General features: G+C 39.2%; 1 protein-coding gene across 1 annotated transcript in view; it reads left to right on the forward strand.

Moving 5' to 3' along the window:
* LOC121277795 (matrilin-3-like) overlaps nucleotides 1-23,584 on the forward strand; it is a 39,628-nt gene extending 16,044 nt beyond the window's left edge. Inside the window, exons 6-15 of the mRNA XM_041187432.1 lie at nucleotides 2,243-2,365; nucleotides 3,412-3,534; nucleotides 4,597-4,719; nucleotides 5,770-5,892; nucleotides 6,955-7,077; nucleotides 7,806-7,928; nucleotides 8,998-9,120; nucleotides 15,042-15,164; nucleotides 22,268-22,372; nucleotides 22,973-23,584. Coding sequence (XP_041043366.1) covers nucleotides 2,243-2,365; nucleotides 3,412-3,534; nucleotides 4,597-4,719; nucleotides 5,770-5,892; nucleotides 6,955-7,077; nucleotides 7,806-7,928; nucleotides 8,998-9,120; nucleotides 15,042-15,164; nucleotides 22,268-22,372; nucleotides 22,973-23,028 — 1,145 coding nt within the window. The 3' untranslated portion in view covers nucleotides 23,029-23,584. The remainder of the gene's footprint in view (nucleotides 1-2,242; nucleotides 2,366-3,411; nucleotides 3,535-4,596; nucleotides 4,720-5,769; nucleotides 5,893-6,954; nucleotides 7,078-7,805; nucleotides 7,929-8,997; nucleotides 9,121-15,041; nucleotides 15,165-22,267; nucleotides 22,373-22,972) is intronic.
* Nucleotides 23,585-24,848: the final 1,264 nt, after the last annotated feature.

Genomic DNA, 24,848 nt, shown 5'->3' on the forward strand with positions numbered 1-24,848 from the left:
GAGGGCTGTGGTGGGGAAAAAATGGATAGAAAATGGGTTAGAAAGGGGGATAAAAAGGGGAATAAAACCACAGATAAATGAATAAAAGTAAAAATGTGAACAAAAAATAAAAATGAATGTAAAAAAAGGGATTAAAAAAAGGGGTTGAGAATGGAGGAGAGAGTTCATGGTCTGAAGTTGTTGAACTCAATGTTAAGTCCGGAAGGCTGTAAAGTGCCGAATTGGAGGATGAGGTGCTTTTCCTCCAGTTTGCGGACAGGAGGAACACCACCCCATCTTCTGATTAGGCACTTGACAGCCTTCTGGACTTAACATTGAGTTCAACAACTTCAGACCGTGGACTCTCTCCCCCATTCTCAACCCCTTTTTTTAATCCCTTTTTTATACATTTTTTATTCATTTATTTTTATTTTTATTCATTTATCCATGGTTTTATCCCCTTTTTTATCCCCCTTTCTATCTCCCCACCACAGCCCTCTCTCCCCCCACCCCATCCCCTACAGGGCCACCTGTTACTTGTTCCATGTTGTTCTTTCACACAATGCTACCCTTCTCCTGCTATAATCACATTCTGCTTTCTTCCCTTTATGCCACTATCAGCACCATTTTTAGCACTAACCACTACCATTAGTCCTTTAGTCCATGGCAGAAGAGAGCAGCCTGGAGGCACAGGAATTTGCATTAAAAGCATTCAATTGAGGCGGGTGGACACGCTTTGATTCTTACCCACATAGATCAGAATGGGCACAAGTTCCCCACAAATTGTAAACACCTTGCCTAAAAATTAGGGCAAATGAATTTGGTTGCCTTTATCTCTTTCTTTGTTAACACATCTGAGTATAGGTACTGATAATTGTTTAATTTGCTGATAGGTTATATGCTAAAAATAATTTGAATGGATTGCCCGAAGAAGGAAATATATTTATAGATACTTCCTGTAAGTTATTTGCTGTGCCAACATAGGCAAATGTCAAGAAGTATAAAGCATTAAATTTGCTTTCACTCCAATAGAAAAAATAGAACAGAGAAGATAAAAAAAGGTGTGAGTGTGTCCCCTCCATGAAGGAAAATAGAGGAGTGAGTGAGATGGGCGAAATGTTATCTACTCAATATTTGTGATAATATCGTTGAGAATATACAAGTTTTTGGCATTATGGCTATAGGTTTGTTATGTTGTATTCCTTTCATGCAACTTTTATTTTGCTAACTTGTTCTCCGTTCAAACCTCCACATGACGTTCCATTTAACACCAAATGTTTACAAAGCCATCAAATTCACATCTTCTGAATTCCTGCAACAGTCCTGATGTTGTAGTCAACCGATTCAGGGATTGCGAGTAAATACTGGAACTGCTGTTCTGACTTCTAATAAAACTAATTGGTTTGAGTTTATAAATCAACACAACATTCCTGATGACCAGAAATGATACTCTACTAGTTTGAGAACACTATTTCGTTTATATTTTGTTATTCAGGCAACACTCACTATCCTCTGCAACTTTTCACATTTATTCTTATATTGACTTTTGCTGTTCCTCTCATTGCTAATGTTGAAAATCAATTAAACTGATTCATAAAAATGTTAATGAATCACTTAGAGGTATATAATTCCTTTTTGTGCATTCTGTACATATCTGCAGTAATGTATTTCAGTGAAAATTCCTTAGTTTCACTTCAGTGCATGGGAGGAAATCATGAATCAAATTCTTCAAAATTGAAGTTAAAATTTTAGAAGGCATTGTGAAATTGAAATACCTGGCACAATACCCATGTTCAAATGCGACAACTTGCATTTACACACCATCTTTAACATTGCAATATGTCACAAGGTGCTTAACAGGAACATTACCAAATAAAATTTATCAAGCTACATTAGAAGATATTAGGTAGTTGACCAAAAGCCTCGTCAAAAAGGAAGGTATTTTGAAGGAGGAGTGAGTTGTAGAGAGCTTCATTTAACTCGAGTTAAACACTACGTGATTGATAATTAATGCCATCTGAAATAACTTAGCAAGCAACTTAGTTTTACAAATAATCTCTAAGAAGGTCCATCACCACTTTCTCAGAACATTAATTGTAACTTTGCTTACATTACCTACATAAAATACTTTTTATCTGGACAATGTTAACACTTGTCTTGTCTTGTGATTCAGTCACCATTAAAATACAGCAATACATTTCAAGCTGCATTTCTTCACCAATTTTTATGGATAATATACATTAATTTGAATAAATTATTTCAGGTAAGGATATGTGCGCCATTGGAAACCATGACTGTGAACAAATATGTGAGAGCACAGCCACATCCTATTACTGCAGGTGCCGTCCAGGTTTTATACTGAATGAGGACCAGAAAACATGCTCACGTAAGTCAGTTACCATTGTGTTACCTATCCAAAATTTCATAGGCCAATCATCTTAACACGCCCACCAAATATTAACAGTCATCAAATCCATGTCTTCTGAATTGTTGCATCAGTCTGGATATTATGATATACAGGTTCATACATACATTGAAAGTAAATATAGGAACTGCTGATCTGAATCCTCATGAAACTAATGGCTCAGTTTATAAATCAACATTCCTGCCAATTGCGAATGATATTCTACCAGTTTCAGAACACATTCTCTTTGATATTCTGTTATCCAGGTAACTCAGTATCCTCTGCAGCCTTTCACATTTATTATTTTAATTGAGAGTTGCTCTTCCTGTCACTATTAGTGTTGAAAATCAATTAAATTCATTCATAAAAATGATAATAAATGACTCATGGGTACAAAACTCCAAATATGGTGTATTTTCCTTCAATAGAACATCTTAATGAAAATCTCCTAACTTCACTTGGGTGCATGGGAGGAAATAGTGGAGCAAATCCTTCAAAAAGGAAACAAAATCTCAAGATGACATTATGAAGTTCACATGTCCAGCACAATACCCATATTTAACAATATCAACTTGCATTTATATAGCAACGTTAATGTAGTAACATGGCTCAAAACACTTCACAGGAGCATTTTTTAAAAATTGTTATCAGGTTACATAGGAACATATTAGGACAAGTGACCAAAGGTTTGTCAAAAAGGTAGGCTTGAAGGAGGAGGCAAAGATGGAAAGCTTCATTTAACTCTAATCAAAGACAACAGGGTTGGTTCTAAATGTCCTCTGATCTAGCCTACCGAGCAACTCAGATGTACAAATAATCCCTAAGGTGGCCCATTTACATCTTCTCAGGGCACTAATTGTAGCTTTTACAACTTTATCCACGTTAAATGTTTTAATAGTTTTGCATGAAACATGTTAACATTTTGTTTGTGATTATTGCTACCATTAAAACACAGCAATGAATTTTAGCTTGTTTCTCTTCAGCAAATTTTAAGGAAAAGATATATTAATTTTAATCCAATATTTCAGGTGAGGATATGTGTGCTGTTGGAAACCATGACTGTGAGCACATATGCGTGAGCACGGCAACATCATATTACTGCAAATGCCGTCCCGGTTTCATATTGAATGAGGATCAGAAAACCTGCTCGCGTAAGCCACTTATCATTAATGTGTTCTTTATCCAAACTTCCACAGCCACTTAACAATCCCACCAAATACTAACAAAATCTTTTGCTTTTCCTCTCATTGTTAATGTTGAAAATTGATTCATAAAAGTATTAATAAGTAATTGCATATTTAGGATATTCTATTTCAATAGGATGGGGAGGTCTTGTGGCAGTGTAGGTAAATGTCCCAGCCTCGGAGTTAGAAGCTACAGGTTCAAGTCCCATTCAAGGATTTGATGACTAAGGAAGGTGTATTCATAATGCAGCAAGACAAGTTGAGTATCAATCTGCAAATCCTTCCAACATATGCCACTGGCAGGTGCTAAGAGTAAGAGAGATTCTTGCTCAGCCAAGTGATGGGAATAGAGTTGGAGCCTCCACCATCACTATCCAAAGCTCCAGTCTACAATACGCATCTGAAAATGCATGTTGTACAGCAACGTGGACTTCCTGAAAAATCTGTAACACATCACCACCACTTCATTAGGATTTCATGGTGAAGGTCTCCTAATACATTAAGATAGAGCTTACTATTTTTGGGTGACATAAGTTCACATACCGAGTACGATACCCATATTCAGCCAAATTTACAAGTTGCATTATATAGCACCTCTTAAGATAGTAATACATTATAAGGCACTTCAGAGGAATGTAGTCAAACAATATTTGTCACTGAATCAGCAAAGGACAGGTTACCAACAGCTTAGTCAAACAGGAATATGGTGAAGGAGGTGACAAAGATGGAAATTTTCATTTAACTCTAATCAGAGACTACATGGTTGTTTCTAAATGCCCTCTGATGTGGCCTACCGAGCAACTCAGATGTACAAATAATTTCTAAGATGGCCTACTTCCATCTTCTCAGGGCACTAATTGTAGCTTTTACAACTTTATCCACGTTAAATGTTTTAATAGTTTTGCATGAAACATGTTAACATTTTGTTTGTGATTATTGCTACCATTAAAACACAGCAATGAATCTTAGCTTGTTTCTCTTCAGCAAATTTTAAGGAAAAGATATATTAAATTTAATCCAATATTTCAGGTGAGGATATGTGTGCTGTTGGAAACCATGACTGTGAGCACATATGTGTGAGCACGGCAACATCATATTACTGCAAATGCCGTCCCGGTTTCATATTGAATGAGGACCAGAAAACCTGCTCGCGTAAGCCACTTATCATCAATGTGTTCTTTATCCAAACTTCCACAGGCAGCTTAACAATCCCACCAATACTAACAAAATCTTTTGCTTTTCCTTTCATTGTTAATGTTAAAAATTGATTCATAAAAATATTAATAAGTAATTGCATATTTAGGATATTCTATTTCAGTAGGATGAGGAGGTCTTGTGGCAGTGTAGGTAAATGTCCCAGCCTCGGAGTTAGAAGCTACAGGTTCAAGTCCCATTCAAGGATTTGATGACTGAGGAAGGTGTATTCATAATGCAGCCAAACAGGTTGAGTATCAACCTGCAAATCCTTCCAACATACGCCACTGGCAGGTGCTAAGAGTAAGAGAGATTCTTGCTCAGCCAAGTGATGGGAATAGAGTTGGAGCCTCCACCATCACTATTCAAAGCTCCAGTCTACAATACGCATCTGAAAATGCATGTTGTACAGCAACTTGGACTTCCTGAAAAATCTGTAACACATCACCACCACCTCATTAGGATTTGATGGTGAAGGTCTCCTAATACTTTAAGATGGAACTTACTATTTTTGGGTGACTAAAGTTCATATATCCAGTACAATACCCATATTCAGCCATATCGACAAGTTGCATTATATAGACCTCTTACATTATAAGGCACTTCAGAGGAATGTTGTCAAACAAAATTTGTCACTGAATTAGCAAAGGACAGGTTACCAACAGCTTAGTCAAACAGGAATATGGTGAAGGAGGTGACAAAGATGGAAATTTTCATTTAACTCTAATCAGAGACTACATGGTTGTTTCTAAATGCCCTCTGATGTGGCCTACCGAGCAACTCAGTTGTACAAATAATTTCTAAGATGGCCTACTTCCATCTTCTCAGGGCACTAATTGTAGCTTTTACAACTTTATCCACGTTAAATGTTTTAATAGTTTTGCATGAAACATGTTAACATTTTGTTTGTGATTATTGCTACCACTAAAACACAGCAATGAATCTTAGCTTGTTTCTCTTCAGCAAATTTTAAGGAAAAGATATATTAAATTTAATCCAATATTTCAGGTGAGGATATGTGTGCTGTTGGAAACCATGACTGTGAGCACATATGCGTGAGCACGGCAACATCATATTACTGCAAATGCCGTCCCGGTTTCATATTGAATGAGGACCAGAAAACCTGCTCACGTAAGTCACTTATCATTAATGTGTTCTTTATCCAAACTTCCACAGGCCACTTAACAATCCCACCAAATACTAACAAAATCTTTTGCTTTTCCTCTCATTGTTAATGATGAAAATTGATTCATTAAAATATTAATAAATCACTCACAGGTATGTAATTGCATATTTAGCATATTCTTTTTCAATAGGATGGGGAGGTCTTGTGGCAGTGCAGGTAAATGTCCCAGCCTCGGAGTTAGAAGCTACAGGTTCAAGTCCCATTCAAGGATTTGATGACCGAGGAAGGTGTATTCATAATGCAGCCAAACAGGTTGAGTATCAATCTGCAAATCCTTCCAACATATGCCACTGGCAGGTGCTAAGAGTAAGAGAGATTCTTGCTCAGCCAAGTGATGGGAATAGAGTTGGAGCCTCCACCATCACTATCCAAAGCTCCAGTCTACAACACGCATCTGAAAATGCATGTTGTACAGCAACGTGGACTTCCTGAAAAGTCTGTAACTCACCACCACCTCATTAGGCATTTGCAGTGAAAGTCCCCTAATACATTAAGGTGGAAATTGCTATTTTTGGGTGACATAAGTTCACATATCCAGTACAATACCCATATTCAGCCATATCGACAAGTTGCATTATATAGCACCTCTACCATAGTGATATATTATAAGGCACTTCAGAGGAATGTTGTCAAACAAAATTTGTCACTGAGTCAGCAAAGAACAGGTTACCAACAGCTTAGTCAAACAGGAATATGGTGAAGAAGGAGAACTTGATTTAACTCTAATCAGAGACCACATGGTTGGTTCTAAATGCCCTCTGATCTAGCCTACTGAGTAACTCAGATGTACAAATAATCCCTAAGGTGGCCCATTTCCATCTTCTCAGGGCACTAATTGTAGCTTTTACAACTTTATCCACGTTAAATGTTTTAATAGTTTTGCATGAAACATGTTAACAACTTGTTTGTGATTATAGCTACCATTAAAACACAGCAATGAATCTTAGCTTGTTTCTCTTCAGCAAATTTTAAGGAAAAGATATATTAAATTTAATCCAATATTTCAGGTGAGGATATGTGTGCTGTTGGAAACCATGACTGTGAGCACATATGTGTGAGCACGCCAACATCATATTACTGCAAGTGCCGTCCCGGTTTCATATTGAACGAGGACCAGAAAACCTGCTCGCGTAAGCCACTTATCATTAATATGTTCTTTATCCAAACTTCCACAGGCAACTTACGCCTCGACCATCACTATGCAAAGCTCCAGTCTACAATACGCATCTGAAAATGCATGTTGTACAGCAACTTGGACTTCCTGAAAAATCTGTAACACCACCACCACTTCATTAGGATTTTGCGGTGAAAGTTTCTTCATACATCAAGATGGAAATCACTATTTTTGGGTGACATAAGTTCACATATCCAGTACAATACCCATATTCAGCCATATCAATAACTTGCGTTAGATAGCACTTCTACCATAGTGATACATTCCAAGGCACCATAGAGGAATGTTACCAAACAAAAATTCGTCACTGAGTCAGCAAATTACAGGTTACTAACAGCTTAGTCAAAAAGGAATATGTTGAAGAAGAAGACAAAGGTAGAGAGCTTCATTTAACTAAGTCAAGCTCTACATGGTTGGTTTTGAAAGCCCTCTGAGTGGTCACGTGAGCAACTCAGTTGTACAAATAATCCCTAAGAAGATCTATCTTCACCTCTTTAAAGCACTAAATATAGATTTGCTCATGTTAGTCACTTAAAGTACTTTTAATAAAACATTTTATATGGGCAATGTTGACCTTTTTGTTTGTGATTATTGCTACCATTAAAACACAGCAATGAATTTTAGATTGTTTCTCTTCTGCAAATTTTAAGGAAAAGATATATTAAATTTAATCCAATATTTCAGGTGAGGATATGTGTGCTGTTGGAAACCATGACTGTGAGCACATATGCGTGAGCACGCCAACATCATATTACTGCAAATGCCGTCCCGGTTTCATATTGAATGAGGATCAGAAAACCTGCTCACGTAAGCCACTTATCATTAATGTGTTCTTTATACAAACTTCCACAGGCCACTTAACAATCCCACTGAATACTAACAAAATATTTTGCTCTTTCTCTCATTGTTAATGTTAAAAATTGATTCATAAAAATATTAATAAGTCACTCATTGGTATGTAATTGCATATTTAGGAAATTTTATTTCAATAAGATGGGGAGGTCTTGTGGCAGTGCAGGTAAATGTCCCAGCCTCGGAGTTAGAAGCTACAGGTTCAAGTCCCATTCAAGGATTTGATAACTGAGGAAGGTGTATTCATAATGCAGCCAAACAGGTTGAGTATCAACTTGCAAATCCTTCCAACAAACACCACTGGCAGGTGCTAAGAGTAAGAGAGATTCTTGCTCAGCCAAGTGATGGGAATAGAGTTGGAGTCTGTACCATCACTATCCAAAGTTCCAGTCTACAACACGCATCTGAAAATGCATGTTGTATAGCAACTTGGACTTCCTGAAAAATCTGTAACACCACCACCACCTCATTAGGAATTCGCGGTGAAGGTTTCTTCATACATCAAGATGGAATTTACTATTTTTGGGTGACATAAGTTCACATATCCATTACAATACCTATATTCAGCCATATCGACAACTTGCATTAGATAGCACTTCTACCATAGTGATACATTCCAAGGAATGTAACCAAACAAAAGTTGTCACTGAGTCAGCAAATTACAGGTTACTAACAGCTTAGTCAAAAAGGAATATGTTGAAAAAGAAGACAAGGGTAGAGAGCTTCATTTAACTAAGTCAAGCTCCACATGGTTGGTTTTGAAAGCCCTCTGAAGTGGTCACATGAGCAACTCAGTTGTACAAATAATCCCTAAGAAGATCTATCTTCACCTCTTTAAAGCACTAAATGTAGATTTGCTCATGTTAGTCACCTAAAGTACTTTTAATAAAACATTTTATATGGACAATGTTGACCTTTTTGTTTGTGATTATTGCTACCATTAAAACACAGCAATAAATTTTAGCTTGTTTCTCTTCAGCAAATTTTAAGGAAAAGATATATTAAATTTAATCCAATATTTCAGGTGAGGATATGTGTGCTGTTGGAAGCCATGACTGTGAGCACATATGCGTGAGCACGCCAACCTCATATTACTGCAGGTGCCGTCCCGGTTTCATATTGAACGAGGATCAGAAAACCTGCTCACGTAAGCCACTTACCATTAATGTGTTCTTTATTCAAACTTCCACAGTCCCACCAAATACTAACACAGTCCTTTGCTCTTCCTCTCATTGTTAATGTTGAAAATTCATTAAATTGATTCATAAAAATATTAATAATTCACTCATAGGGATCTAATTTCATATTTATGGTATTTTACTTCAGTAGAATATGTCACTGAAAATCTCCTAGTTTTACTTCAATGCATGGGAGGAAATCATGAAACAATACATAAGGTAGAAATGAATATTTTTAGGTGACATTATAAAGTTCACATATCCAGCACAATGCCCATATTCAACCATATGGACAACTCCCTTACATAGCACCTCTACCATAGTAAAACATTCCAGGGCATCTCAGAGGGATGTTGCCAAACAAAATTTGTCACTGAGTCACCTAAGAACAAGTTCCCAAAGCTCAGTCAAAAAGAAACATTTTGAAGGAGGAGGTAAAGATGTAGAGCTTCACTTAACTCTAGTCAAGAACTACATGGTTGGTTCTAAATGCACTGTGATGTAGTCTCACACACAACTCAGTTGTGCAAATAATCTCTAAGAAGACCTATCACCTGACCTGGAACAGGATCAATATCCTTGCAGGGAGGTTTACTAGTGCTGTTGGGGTGGGGTTTAAACTAATTTGGCAGGGGGTGGGATACAGAGTGGAGGTACAGTTGGGGGTGATGCACAGCCAAGTATAGACAAGAAACTAAGTCAGCCTGGAAGGCAGAGCAAATATGGACCTGTTAAGGCACAAAGGAATAATTGAAGGCTGGATCACATTTATTTTAACACAAGGAGTCTTACAAATAAGGCAGATAAATTGAGGCTGTTGATTAACACATGGGAATATGATATTGTTGCTATCACAGAGACATGGTCGAAGGAGGAGCAGGACTGGCAGCTCAATATTCCAGGGTGTAGAATCTCCATGCATGATGGGGTGGGTTGTGTAAAAGGGGAGGTGGCATTGCACCATTGATCAAGGAGTCAATTACTGCAGTAAGGAAGGATAGTACCTTAAAAGGTTCCTCAAATGAGGCCATATAGGTAGAACTTAAAAACAAAAATGGGGCAATTATTTTACTGGGAGTGTACTATCGGCCTCCAAACAGTCAAGAGGAGATAGAGGAGCAGATATGTAGGCAAATCTCAGAGCAGTGTAAAAATAATAGGGTAATAAGAGTAAGGGATTTCAACTTCCCCAGTATTAACTGGATAGTCTTAGCATGAAAGGCTCAGAGTGGGCAGAATTCTTAAAGTGCATCCAGGAGAGCTTTTTGAGTCAGCACTTAGAAAGTACTACAAGAAAAAGGGCAGTACTGGACCTAATCTTAGGGAATGAAGCCGGGCAAGTGGTAGAAGTGTCAGTGGGGGAGCATTTCAGGGATAGCGACCATAACTCTGTAAGATTTAAGGTAATTATGGAAATAAAGATCGGAAATAAAGATCCTGAATTGGGGGAAGGCCAATTTCAATAAAAGACAGGATCTGGCCAAGGTGGGAGTGGCTACTTGTAGGAAAGTGTACATCGGACAAGTGGGAATCATTCAAATAGGAAATACTGAGAGTTCAGGGCCACCATGTTCCCATAAAGGTGAAGGGTAGGACCAACAAGTTCAGGAAAACCTGGATGTCAAGGGATATTGAGGATTGGATAAGGAAAGAAAATGAGGCTTATGGCAGATACAGAGGGCTAAAAACAGTGGAAGCCCTAGAGAAGTTTAGGAAGTGTAAATCTGAGCGACAGGATTAATCTCCACTTGGAGAAGCAGGGATTAATCAGAGATAGTCAGCATGGCTTTCTGAGGGGGAGATCATGTCTAATAAATTTGATTGAATTTTTTGAGGAGGTAACTACTTGTTTAGATGAGGGTAGTGCAGTTGATATAGTCTACATGGACTTCAGTAAGGCTTTTGACGAGGTCCCACATGGGAGAATGGTCAAGAAGGTAAGAGCCATGGGATCCAAGACATTTTGGCAAATTGGATCCAAAATTGGCTTAGTGGCAGGAGGCAGAGGGTGATGGTCAAAGGTTGTTGTTGTGATTGGAAGCATGTGATGAGTGGTGTACTGCAGGGATTGATGCTGGGACCCTTGCTGTTTGTAGTGTACATTAATGATTTAGACGTGAATATAGTAGGTGTGATCAGTAAGTTCGCAGATGAGATGAAAATTGGTGATGTTGTAAATAGTGAGGAGGAAAGCCTTAGATTATGGGACAATATAAATGGGCTGGTGAGATGAGAAGAGCAGTGGCAACTGGAACTTAATCCTGAGAAGTGTGAGGTGATGCATTTTGGGAGGACTAATACGGCAAGGGAATACACAATGAATGGTAGGACCCTAGGAAGTACAGAGGGTCAGAGGGATTTTGGTGTACATGTCCGTAGATCCCTGAAGGTAGCAGCACACGTAGGTAAGGTGGTTAAGAAGGCATATGGGATATTTGCCTTTATTAGCCGAGGCATAGAATATAAGAGCAGGGAGGTTATGCTGGAATTGCATAAAACCCTAGTTAGGCCACAGCTGAAGTACTGTACGCAGTTTTGGTCGCCACACTATAGGAAGGATGTGATTGCACTCGAGAAGGTGCAGAGAAGATTCACTAGGATGTTGCCTGGGCTGGAGCGTTTCAGCCATGAAGAGAGACAGGATAGGCTAGGATTGTTTTGCTTAGAGCAGAGAAGGCTGAGGGGGGACCTGATAGTGATATACAAAGTTATGAAGGGCATGGATAGGGTAGATAGGAAGAGGTGTCAATTACCAGGGGGCATAGATTTAAGGTAAGGGGAAGGAAGCTTAGAGGGGATTTGAGGAAAAACTTTTTCACCCAGAAGGTGGTTGGAATCTGGAACACACTACATGAAGGCTTGGTAGAGGCAGGAACCCTCATAACATTTAAGAAGTATTTAGATGAGCACTTGAAACGCCATAGCATACAGGGCCAAGTGCTAGAAAGTGGGATTAGAATAGATAGGTGCTTGATGGCTGGCACAGACACGATGGGCCGAAGGGCCTGTTTCTGTGCTGTATAACTCTATGACTCTATGACCACCTTTTTAAAGCACGAATTGTAGATTTGCTCACATTACTCACTTAAAATACTTTTAATAAAACATTTTATGTGGGAAATATTTAGCTTCTTGCTTGTGATTTTGATTACCACTAAAATGCGGTAATAAATATCAGATTGTTTCCTTCACCCATTTTTATAGATAAGACACATTAAATTTAATGAAATATTTTAGGTGATGATATTTCAGGTGCACCCTTGGAAACCGTGACTGTGAGCATACATGTGTGAGCACAGCAACATGGCAATGGTTATACCATTTACTGCAGGTGCTCTCTCGGTTTCATATTGAACGAGGACCAGAAAACCTGCTAAAGTAAGCCACTAACTACTGGGGTTTTGCCAAGTTATAATGGACATAGGTTATTCTGTGTGGTTATAGTTGGTTGTAGGTGGTATGAGCCTAAGTGTTGTTTTTGTTCCTATGATATTAGAAAGTGATTGTTATAGATTCTTTGACCTTTACACAGCTCTTGGAAAGATTTTTTTTCTCCATTTTGTACCCACATTGAATATAGATACTGATAATTGTTCTATTTGCTGATAGGTTATACATTAAAAATATGCCAAATTGATAACATATAGAAGAAAAAAATGTTTTAAGATCCCTTCTGTAATTTATTTGCTGTTCCATGATAAGCAAACTTCGAATAGTATGAAGCATTAGATTTGCTTTCACACCAATACACAAAATACAACAGATCCCCTTTCCTGTTCAGGCCTTAGAATGGCTTCTTTTTTATTTCATGTATCTAGAGCCAATAGGAAAGATAAAAATGTTTGAGTGTGTCCTTTACATGGACCAAAAGAAGATCATGAGTGAGATGGGCTAAATGATATTTCTTCGCGTTTCTACTGTGATAGTATAGTAAATAGTAAATGAGTCTGTGTCATTATGGGTATAGATTTATTTTGTTGTTTACCTGAAAATTTTACTTTTCTAACTTGTTTTCTGTTCAAACTTCCACAGACCACTCCACTTAACACATACATCAAATATCAGATCCATTATTTCTGAATTCAATGAAATTGTTCTTCTCCTTATAATTGAAGCCTTTTCCTGTCCAATTCAAATTTCTTGGCTTCCCTTTCTCTCTGCCTTTCTCTTTCTCTTCCTTTTGGAATTCTAACACAAGTTTTCACATTTCTCTTTCTTTCCCAAACTCAAACTTTTGCTTTTCTCTATCTCTTTTGAGTTAATGCCCCGGGCGCACTGCTGCTGCCTGTTAAGACTTTACTGACCCAATGCTGCTGCCCATTTCTTCCTGGACCTTCCAATCCTGGCTGACACATGAATGGGCAGTACAGCAGCTCCTGTCTAAATCTATGAGCGGAGTAGAGTCGGGGGAGGGAGAGGACACAGCCCCTTTTTATGGCACCAGCTGCTCTATTCAGATAAGTTTTTAAAGATGCAGTCTTTTAATGAATGAGTATGGGTTAGCGAATGGATGAGTGATTGGATGAGTGGATGAATGGGTGAATGGATAGGTTGGTGACGTGGATAGGTGGGTTGGGTGTGCGAGGTGGGTAGCTGGGTGAGGTAGGCAGATGGGTAGGTGGCTGAGGTTGTTGGTGGGTGAGTGGGTAGTTGAGTCGAAGCATAGTTGAGTTAATGGGGGGGGAGGGAGTCATTGGTTATGGACAAGTAGTCGAGGGGGGGCAGTCAGATCTAGTCATAGGATTAGTCGGGTTGGGTCGGATGGGTAGTTGGGTGGTTGGGTTGGGTAGTTGGGTGGTAGCTGGGTCGGGTTGGGGAGTAATCGGGTGGTCAGGGAGCGTTGTCAGGTGGTCTAGGGTGTAATTGGTTGGTCAGTGCATGATCAAGGGGGTTGGTTGTGGAGTTACCCAACTGTTAGAGCAGGTATTAAACTGTCTAGCATTTCCTTGGTAAGTTCCGTGTATCTGGCCCAAGGCTTTGCTTGTAGCTCAGGGTTGGAGACATTTGTGGAGGGTCCCGGGCAGCAGGGAATCAGCCCAAGAAAAGTTTACACTTCCTGGGAAATTCCCACGTATGTCCACACGATGTCCTGATACATATCTCCCACCGTACATCCAAGTCTCTGACGACCTGGAAGATTTGGGCCCAAGTATTTTTTCATTTCTGTTTCTTTTTTTTCCCACTCTTTTGAGTCCAAGTTGCTTCATTTGTAGTTGAATCCAAGCCAACTCAATCTGTGCCTTTTCTGGATTATCTTTTCCTTCCTCAAGATTCAAATGTTGAGCCAGTAACCTCAACTATTTCTGACTTCCGGGCACCTCTCTCAAATCTATTTCTAACTTTTCTGCCTCACTCTTAAATTAACCTTTGCTAACCATTGCAAAGCACTCAAAGACAAATCCTCTCTTTTGAGAAAAGCTTCCACAATAGACTTAACTATTCAATAATTACAGTAAAAGTCACTGTGATATCTTGTTCACTTAAACTTTAGCAAATCCCAGTGCACCTTGTGGATTTGAAATCCCACAACAAGTCCCCCAGTTTTGTTACGGTCTCCATAGACACTGATAACTTTAAAAAAGAGATTCAAAATCCCAGTTGCTAGTTACAAGAATGAGACAATGAGATTTTACACCACCAACTCTCTACCACCCACCCAAAACCACCAGCAAACATGCCAGTGGGGGACCATTAAATTCTGCCCATAATCTCCAAGAAAGTCCATTACCGGCTTCTCAGGGCACTAATTGTAGATTTGTTCACTTTACCCACGTTAAGTATTTTTATAAGACATTTTACGTCGAGGTGTTAACATTTTGTTTGTGATTTTATCGCCGTCATTTAAGTACAGCAATGAATAAGATATATTAAATTTAATGGTTTATTTCAGGTTTGGATTTATGTGCTGCAGGAAACCATGACTGTGAGCAAATATGTGTCAACACCACAACAGGGTATCATTGCAGGTGTCGTCCAGGTTTTATATTGAATGAGGACCTGAAAACCTGTTCACGTAAGCCACTTACCACGAGGGCTTTGCCATTCACGATGGGCATGTGTTGTTCTGCAAGATCATAGTTGGCTGTAGCGGGTATGAACCTGATGATAATCGCCACATACTCTTTCAGTCTTACACAGTTCTTGTAAAGATTTAAGTTGCATTTTGCCACCCTGGAAGGGACCAGAATGAAGGCTGGCAGAAAAAAATGGCCACTGCATCGCATGGCCGACACTTCCACCTCTGTTCCCTCCGCAAGCGTCTTGCATGAGGGCGGGGTTGATTGTGGGCCTCTGGATTTACCTACCCTTATTAAGGGGCCAACTGAAGCATTTAAGGGATTAGTAAAAGCCAATTTTTCAGATGGTTTGTGACTTTTCCAAAGGCAGCTGGACTTCACCTCAGTGCTCACACAGTGAAGATAGGAGAGTGGAATGTCATCGATGAATCAGCAGGCTAGTGGCAGGCCATCTTATGTGTGAAAGTGCTCATTTCCTGAAGTTAAATGTTGCAGGAGCATGTCAAAGGAAGGGGAGGGGCCAAAAGGCAGAACTTAGTCACCTCAGTGGGTTATCAATCTCCTAGCATCGCCTGGACATTGGGTCACTGATTACTGACCAAGGTTGCCTGGATCTCACCTGACCAACAGGAAGGGTAGCTGGATATGGGTGCTGCACCCTTAGAAACAGGGGCTATTGAAACTGTGGAGCAGGAAGAAACCCCAGGCTTCAGGAGACCAAAGTAGAGGGATGGGGGACACAAGCAGAAGGAGATACTACCCTTAGGATAGAATCTACCAGAACAGGTGAAGTTACTTGGACATAACAGAAAATCAGTGCTGAAGGAGACGGTGACTCTCCAGGCAGATGTTTACAGACACAGTGAGGAACTATAACCACACCCTCCCAATATCGGTCAAGGTAATTATGGCCTTGAATTTCTTCACTGCTGGATCCTTCCAAGACCCAGCTGCAGACCCCAGTGACATCTTACAGTTGACTGCATGTTAATATGGCAATCATCTTGTTAAAATCAATTGTCAGCTAAACAGGTGATGGGCATTAATTATCCCATCTAAATGGAATAAAAAGTTACAGCTGGAACTCTTTGTGTGGAAGCTATTAGGAAGTTAGTAGCACTGAGGAGTACCCATGGAAATAAACCATCTTTAACCTGGATTAATTCTTCCACCACAACCTCTTATTGTGAGTAACATGGTAGCAGAGGATGAACTCTAAGCTTTGCTGATTGATTGCCGTATATGAAGATTTCTGCCTGAGTCCTCTGAGGAAAAAGAAGTGTACTGTTGCTGACAATTTAAGTTATGGAATGGCAGAAGGATGGTGCAAAATCGCAAGTTTTGACAATCCACCAATGTTTTCGGCTCTGAACCTTATCAGCAATGGAAGGCTGAAGTTGAAGTTGGACCCAGGTTACTACTATAACCTAGAAGAAGCAAGGTATGGCTTTGGTGTTATCATTACCAGCCAAAATTAAGGTAAGGAGTAATGTATTTTCAGAGTGGAAAGTGGATGATTTGGATCATGAAGAGGGATTAAACCGTCTGATACAATTTTTGGATAAGTTCTACAAAAAGGTTGAGTTATTGGAAGCGTATGAAGCTTGGACAATCTTTGATAGGTTTAGGAAATCAGATGATCAGTCCATGGAAGAATATATCATAGATTTTGATAAATGGTGCAGGAGACTACAGTGACTTGAACTTAAAATTCCAGAATCAGTATTGGCATTTAAGTTACTGGGCTGTGCTCGCATTTCCCATGTTGATAGACTTTTAGCACTAACAGGGGTTCAGTTCCGGGGGAAAGAATCTCTCTTAGATCAAGTGGCTGCTGCCCTGAAAAAATATCTGGGGAAACAGTCGTTCCCTGCAACTTTTTTAGCAAAGGCGAACAACTATGCTGGAAAACAAAGGATAGACGATTCAATGGTAGCTGAATTTGTGGTTGACCAAATATTAGACGAAGATTCCAATACAAAGTTGGGGTTAATGACAAGAGGTCTGAAAATGGTCGTAACCCTAGCCAGTTTGAGAGTCGGGACAAAAAGCGTGTCTGGGATGGTGACCGTAGACGTTTAAACCCCAAAAAAATGCACGGGGAATGGTTAATGGGTGTTTTCAGTGTGATTCCCGCTACCACTACATAATGAACTGCCCACAGTGAAGGAATTGTGTTTTTGAAGTGACCCACAAGACGGATTCATCTGAAACTGAAAATGATGATGGTGACAGCCATGATGGAATTGTATTGATCACTGAGCTTGAATCCAGTGATGAGTATCTTGATGGTAGATTCCTTCAACTATGCAGTTCTGGACAGTGGTTGCACTTCTACGGTGTGCGGCATGGATTGGCTTGAGTGCTATCTGGAGTCTCTCGATGCGGCAGAATGGTGGAAGGTCAAGGAGTATGAAAGCTCTACCTGCTTCAGGTTCGGAGATGACAATACATTAACATCCTCCAAACAGGTGGTCCTCCCTTGTAAGATAGCAGAGATCAATCTGTTTATCAGTATCAATGTGGTTTCTAGCGAAATACCGCTACTGTTGAGTCAATCTGAGATGAAGAAGGCTCAGATGACGCTAGATATGAAGCATGATAGAGCAGTCGTGTTTGGAAAAAATGTGGATCTACATTCTACTTGGTCAGGCCATTATTGCTTGCCACTAAGGAAGCCAGAGATTTCTCATCAACAAGTTCATGAAGCTTTGTTAACTGCTGAGAATGAGAATCTGGTGGACAAAAAGAAGAACATTTGGAAATTACATAGACAGTTTGCATATCCAGCGCCACAGAAACCGAAGACTCTACTTCGAGATGCGGGAGTGGTTGATAAAGGATATGATGACCTTATTAAACAAATCACTGCTCAGTGTGAAATTTGCGTTAAGTATCGCAAGACAGCACTGTGACCTGTTGTGAGCTGCTACTAGCCAGGGAGTTTAACGATGCAGTGGCAATGGACTTGAAAGTTTGGGACAAGGATAGTGGTATTTCTTTACTAGGCTTCATGGATATGGCAACCAGATTTAGTCTATACAATGTGATGCAAAAGGACCATTGTCAATAAGGTCATGGAGAAATGGGTAGGAACAGGATTAGGAACACCAATGAAGTTCCTCACAGGTAATGGTGGGGAATTCGCCAGTGAGGAATTTCAAGATATGTGTGAAAATTTAAACATCATAGTTATGCACACTGCAGCTGAGAGTCCGTTTAGTAATGGTCTTTGTGAAAGAAACCATGCAGTAATAGATGACATGTGACATAAGATATTAGCTGATCAACCAGGTTGCAAACTGCAATAGCTATGGAAGTCGAATAAATGTGTTTACGGGTTGAATGATGCATTAAGAGTATGGTATTTTTCTGTGAGGTCTGTCTTGTTGAAAGCAGGTTGCATTCAGTTAAAGGCAAATGCCGCGATGTTCTACTGGTACCATAAGGAGAAACTAGCTGGGATCTTTAGCATGCATGTTGATGATTTCCTGTGGGGAGGATCTGTAGAATTTGAACAATGGGTAATTGAGAAGATAAAGAAGGAATTCCAGGTTGGAAGTCAGACTTCTGGGGCCTTTAAATACATGGTTTAGACATTAAACAGAGCAAGTTAGGAGTGACATTGAATCAACAATCTTATCTAGAAAATGTTAATTATAGCCCAATAACTCATGGTATATCCTCACAATAAGAGGATCCTGCTACCAAGAAAGAAATGGAACAGTTGAGAAGTTTGATTGGGCAGTTAAACTGGTTGTGTAAACTAGGCCTGACGCTAGTTCTGATGTGTTGGAGCTGAGTGCCATGATGAAAAATGCTACAGTTGAGCAAGTTCTGAGAGCAAATAAAACACTTAAAATTAAATTCTGAGAGGTGTGTGCTCAAGTTTCCAGCCTTGGGTGATCCAGAAGATATGAGGTTGGTCATTTTTAGTGATGCTTCACATGCCGATCTTCCAGACGGGTTCTCTAGCACAGCAGGGTTCATCATATTCTTGGTGGGAAAGGACGATAAATGTTGCCCACTGGCTTGGGAGGCCAAGAAAATAAAAAGGGTAGTGAAAAGCACCTTAGCTGCTGAAACATTAGCCTTAGTAGATATGGGGGTTTACTTATCCAAGATATTGACAGAAATGTTATGTAAGTGGCAATGTGGGGAAAAGTTTGCCCATAGAATGTTATGTTGATAACCGGTCTCTTTGGGACAACGTTCATTCCACAAAGTGTCATGGAAAAAAAGGCCACGAATAGACCTAGCCAGCATAAAGGACATCTTAGCGAGAAAAGAGATCTCTAAGAGAAAATGGGTCGACACAAGTCACCAACTTTCAGACTGTTTTACAAAAAGAAGTGCCGGCTCTAAAAAATTATTAAATCTGTTGGAAGAGGTGTGTTTTATAATGATGCAATGGTGTGTAGGTATTGTGTGTGGCAAAAGAAATTTGAGAATTATGGATGTGGAAATGTGTGACATTAGAGGGGAATCTGTTAATATGGCAATTATCTTGTTAAAACCAATTGTTAGTTGAACAGGTGATGGGCATTAATTATCCCATCTAAATAGAATAAAAAGGTACAGCTGGGACACTGTGGACACTATTAGGAAGTTTAGTAGCACTGAGGAGTATCTTGTAAATAAACCAGCTTTAACCAAGAGACCAGCCTGGATTAATTTTTCCACTACACCCTCTTTTTGTGAGTAACACTGCAAACCACTTTATCACCCAGGTGACAGATGCCCTCTTTGCAAAGGCTAGAGACTACATAAGATTCCCAACCGATGTTGCTTTGGAGGTCACTGGGTTTTGCTGCCTTTGCCTGATTTCCCCCAAGTCCATAATGGACTGCACCCATGTTGCCACAAGGCACCCATTGACCAACCAGAAAGGTTAATTAACAGGAAGGCTTACCACTCCTTGAATATGCAGCTGGTCTGAGACCACAAGGAGATCTTCCTTCATGTGTATGCATGCTTTCCTAGTAACTGCCATGATGCATTCATTCTCCACCAGTTTAAGTTTCAGCAGCTGGTTTATCTCACCCCCCACCCCCTCCTGACTATGAATGCAAGGAACAGAGGCACTGAGGTCTTACAATGAGAACCATCTGCTCACCAGAACCCTAACAGAGCAGTCTATCAGGCTACTAAAGTTGTGCCTTTGCTGTCTGGACTGCTCAGGTGGTGCCCAGCAATACTTGCAAGGGTCTTGTAAATGATTATGGTCCGTTTGCCATTTACAATATGGGCCATCGAAAAGGAGTGATTTTTGAGGATGCAGACACAGTGGGCTGAGCTCATCAGAGGAAGAGGAGTAGCAGGGCATAGGAGAGGAGGGGCAGTGGACACGGAGGAGGAACCTACTGCTGCATGAGTTGGTCTGACTGAATATGGAAGTGTCCAGCCCTGGGGCTTCAGAACAAAATCTTTGCAGGAAGCATGATTGTGAGAGATCATCTGATCCAGCAGAGGTTTATCTAAATCCGATGCCTGAGGGACTTAGTACAAGGTCGTGAATGCTCCAAGCCTGTGCTTTGACACGGAATGGCAACTCTTCCTCAGTACTGTGCAATCTTATCCTCTTGGAGATCTGAACTACTGCCCAGAGTTTTCACTGTCACTCCACTGGTGAGGAGTTACCAATTTGTTCACATGCTGTTATTACTGTTTTGCACAAATTTAATAAAATTATGCATCTCATGTTGCAAAAGCTTTTCCTTTAAATTCTTGGCCCATTAAGAGAGGAGACATTCCAGTATGTGTTTCAAACAAACTGCAGCCAGGAGAGGCAGCAGGAAATTTTTTTAACTGCCTTCCATATACTTGCCAGCACTTCAAGCAGAGTTCAAAACAGCAACCGCAACAGTGGCTACTGAGGTGAGCCTGTCGTCTTAACCACTCTGGGGTTAGCCCATCTCCATTCCTGCTTCATGTCTGCCTGCTCGGGTGGCAGACATCGTCTCAAGCTCAAGATGTAAATATGCTTCTCAGCGATATTATGAAGTTCACATATACAGCATATTACCTATATTTGAAACAACAGCTTGCACATATGAAGCACCTTGACCATTGTAACATGCCACAAGGCATTGCACAGGAGTGTTACCCAATACAATTTGTCATTGAACCACTAGGAGATATTAGGACAGGAAGCCGAAAGCTTAGTAAAATAGTAGGTGGTAATGAGTGTATGGAAGGATAAGAGAGGGGTAGAGAGCTTCATTTTACTTTTGTCAAACACCACATTGTTGATGCTTAATGTCCTCTGATGAGGCTCAACCTAGTTGTACAAGTAATCTTTAAGAAAGCCCACTTTTCAGAACATTATGATTTGCTTCCGTTACCCACACAAAATACTTTAATAAAACGTTTCATATGGAACAAATGAACATTCTGGTTGTGATTATTGTAACCCCGAATTTAGATTGGTATCACCAAATTTTATGGATAAGATGCATTAATTTTAATAAAATATTACAGTGGAGGATATGTGCGCTTTTGGGAACCATGATTGCGAGCAAATATGTGTGAACACAGAAACAGACTATTACTGCAGGTGCTTTACAGGTTTTATATTAAACGAGGATCAGAAAACTTGTGCAAGTAAGCCACTTACCTCTATCAAAATTTGATTCCTTCAGAACACTTTTCCAGAATATTACACTCCCCATTATTTTACAAGATACTGAGCAATTGCATCGTCTATCCTTGGTCCTGGTTCTACTTGGGTTATTGCTGGCAACGTATTTTCATTGTCATGTTAATTTATTTGAAGGGTGTGTTCCTGTTGCGCCAGTTAACTTTTACCTTGAATTGGAATCTCCCGAATTCTTTGACTGCGTTCTTTGAATTAATTTTCCATACACTTGCCTTTCTTTTAAAACGTTATTGTCAAACAGAATTTTACTGACCATTTATATGTGAGTGAATTTTGATTTTAATGAATGCCATTTACTTTGCCATTCTTACATGGATAATTTTCATTTGAAAAATATTGAATGATTTGCTATCCCATTTTACAAAAGCAGTTAAGCAGTTACTGAAAATAAGACAAATCATAAACATGCATATAATCACAGAATAGATTTTTACTTTGCAGAAGAAGCTCAGAGAAAAATCACTATTCAAGATCCATGCAAGTGTGAAGCTCTTCTTGATTTCCAAAAGGATGTCCAATCTAATTTTCAAGCACTGGCTGGCAAAAATATCCTTTTCATACTTAATTTGTTATTTCCATCCAGATTATTTGTTGCAGATTGCTTAATGGATTTTGTAACTAGTTGTCTTTGCCTCTGTAAATCTATCCAAAGTGAAAAACAGTTGCTGAAGAAACAGTAGAATATAGTAAGCTGAATGAAGAATGATTTGTCCTGGTTACTGTTGTTACAGTACCCCCCACACACACACGCACGCACGCACATCACATTTTGAGCAGCCTGATAGATGTAGCAAACAACTTTACTCTCGGAAGGAGGACACTTGGCTGACCTCAATGGAAAAGTTTTTAGCTGGCATTGTTAAATAGTAGTGGAAAAATTCAGCACTGATTCATATCCTTTCATTCTATGGATGATACAGATGGGTAGAAATAGAGCATATATAACTATCCCACTGTCATGCCTATAGGAAAGGATCAGAAAAATCATTAAAATTAGAATAGATTGAAAGAACAAAAGAAATAAAATTTAAGAATATGCCTTTTTATGTATAGATAATGAAAGATTCAGTACAGTAATATACAGTCTATAACAATTGTAAAGTTATTTTGAACAACTTAATGTCGTAATCCTTAACTATTTTATACTAGCTCGTGTAACAAAAAAAATGCAAGCATTTGAATACCACCTGGGTCGACACTGAAGATTGTGCAAATACTCTGTTTAAAGAGTGCATGCACTACTATTAGGCTAACTGTCCATTTTATTGAGCATAGTTCTTTCCAAGCTTTTACTATAATCTTGATCTGACTAGTTACTTTTACTTACATGCTGCAACTATAGGTTGTAAGAACTATAACAAGGCATAGAATATTAACATATGCCATGCAGCAAACTGAAGCCATTCATTCGGGTGTTACTACATATTGGCTCAGCTGCTGAAAGTATTGATTTTACTACTGTGACATATTGCATAAGTGCTATATATCAATATTTGTCTTGACTGTATAAACTTCACAAATAAGTAAGTTGATAGATAAAATAAATTAGGGGTAAAAGAAAGCTTAAATATATTATGTATGAAAATCACTACCTGATTCATCTAGTTTATTTGTCATCTATGCCGTTCTCTGAATTTAACTGACCATAATTTATCACTGAAAAATAGTGATGCTATTGACAAGAATATTCATAATGTATATTTGAATTCAATTTTCATGTATTCTATTTTCAAATCCAGTAAAATGTATATTTGACAGTAAAGAAGTTAAATAAATTGTGTTTTATTCTATAATGTTAGTGTTCCCAATCCAAATATAATTTGTAGCTTATATAGGAGTATGTGAAGGTTCTGATTCAGTAATAATATGAAAATGCACCAAACCGCTAGTTTTCTGTTCATTCACTTCCACAAACATGCATTAAAACTTGTCTTTAATTTTATTATATCTTGTCTTTATTCAATCACTTTGCTTTTGTACATTGAGCTGCACTATCTCTTGATCTAATCTGATCCTAACACCTACCCGGTGATAGAAAACTAAATATTAACTTATCTCCCTTCAAAAATCAAAGTCTCAATTATTTAAGGCCTTTCTTAGCAAAAAAAACCCCATAAAATGTAACAAAACATGTCCATTCTCCCAAACTGATTCTTCCTGTCATATATATATATCAGTGTATCGATTCGTATTACCATCATCATCGGCAATCCTTCTTGTTGAGGATGATTCTTCCTTGCGGATGGCTGGGTTTAGCTGAGATGTCAGTGTTGGCTGTGGGTTCACAGATGGCTTATGATCTCCATCTTAGCCTTACAGACTCTGTAATTACAGGCCATAATGAGGACATTGGTTATCAGCCAACAGGGGTGGTGGTGGATTATTGGCTCAAGCAGCTGACCTTGCTTTCTGTTCCCCTCACTGTTCTCTCTCAGTGGCTGCTGTTGTTGATTGAAAGGTCTTGATACCATTTTTGATGATAGATTTCTATTTTGGTCACAATTGGCATCTGCCTCCCAAGTTTTGATGTTAACAGAACAGACTTTCATGGAGGCTTGTCTTTGAAACTTTTCCTTTGGCCCCCATGTGAATGAGCTCCATTGTGTAGCTCTGAGCAGAGCACCTGTTTGGGCAATCTTGAGTCGAGCATTCTGATGACATGTCCTGTCCATCTCAGCTAATGTAAGATTATCATGGCTTCTATACTTTGCATGTCTTTGTCTTGGAGGATGCTCATGTTTGTTCTTTTGTCCTCTCACTTGATTCACAAGATTCTTCTAAGACAGCGTTGATGATGTTCTAGGGCCTTGATATGGCATCTATAACTTGTCCAAACTTCAACAAAGTAGGAAAGTGTGAGAATAACCTGTCTGATAGACAGTGTTGGGCCTGACACTACTTATTATATGAAAAATGTATTCCCCCCCAACACTGTTCCATCCATCCATATATTTCAAAAAAAGACAACAAAAAAGCCATTGTATAACTAGATTATGATTGGTATGCATACTATAATTTGTTT

This window comes from Carcharodon carcharias, chromosome 5, assembly GCF_017639515.1.
Source record: "Carcharodon carcharias isolate sCarCar2 chromosome 5, sCarCar2.pri, whole genome shotgun sequence".
NCBI lineage: Eukaryota > Metazoa > Chordata > Chondrichthyes > Lamniformes > Lamnidae > Carcharodon > Carcharodon carcharias.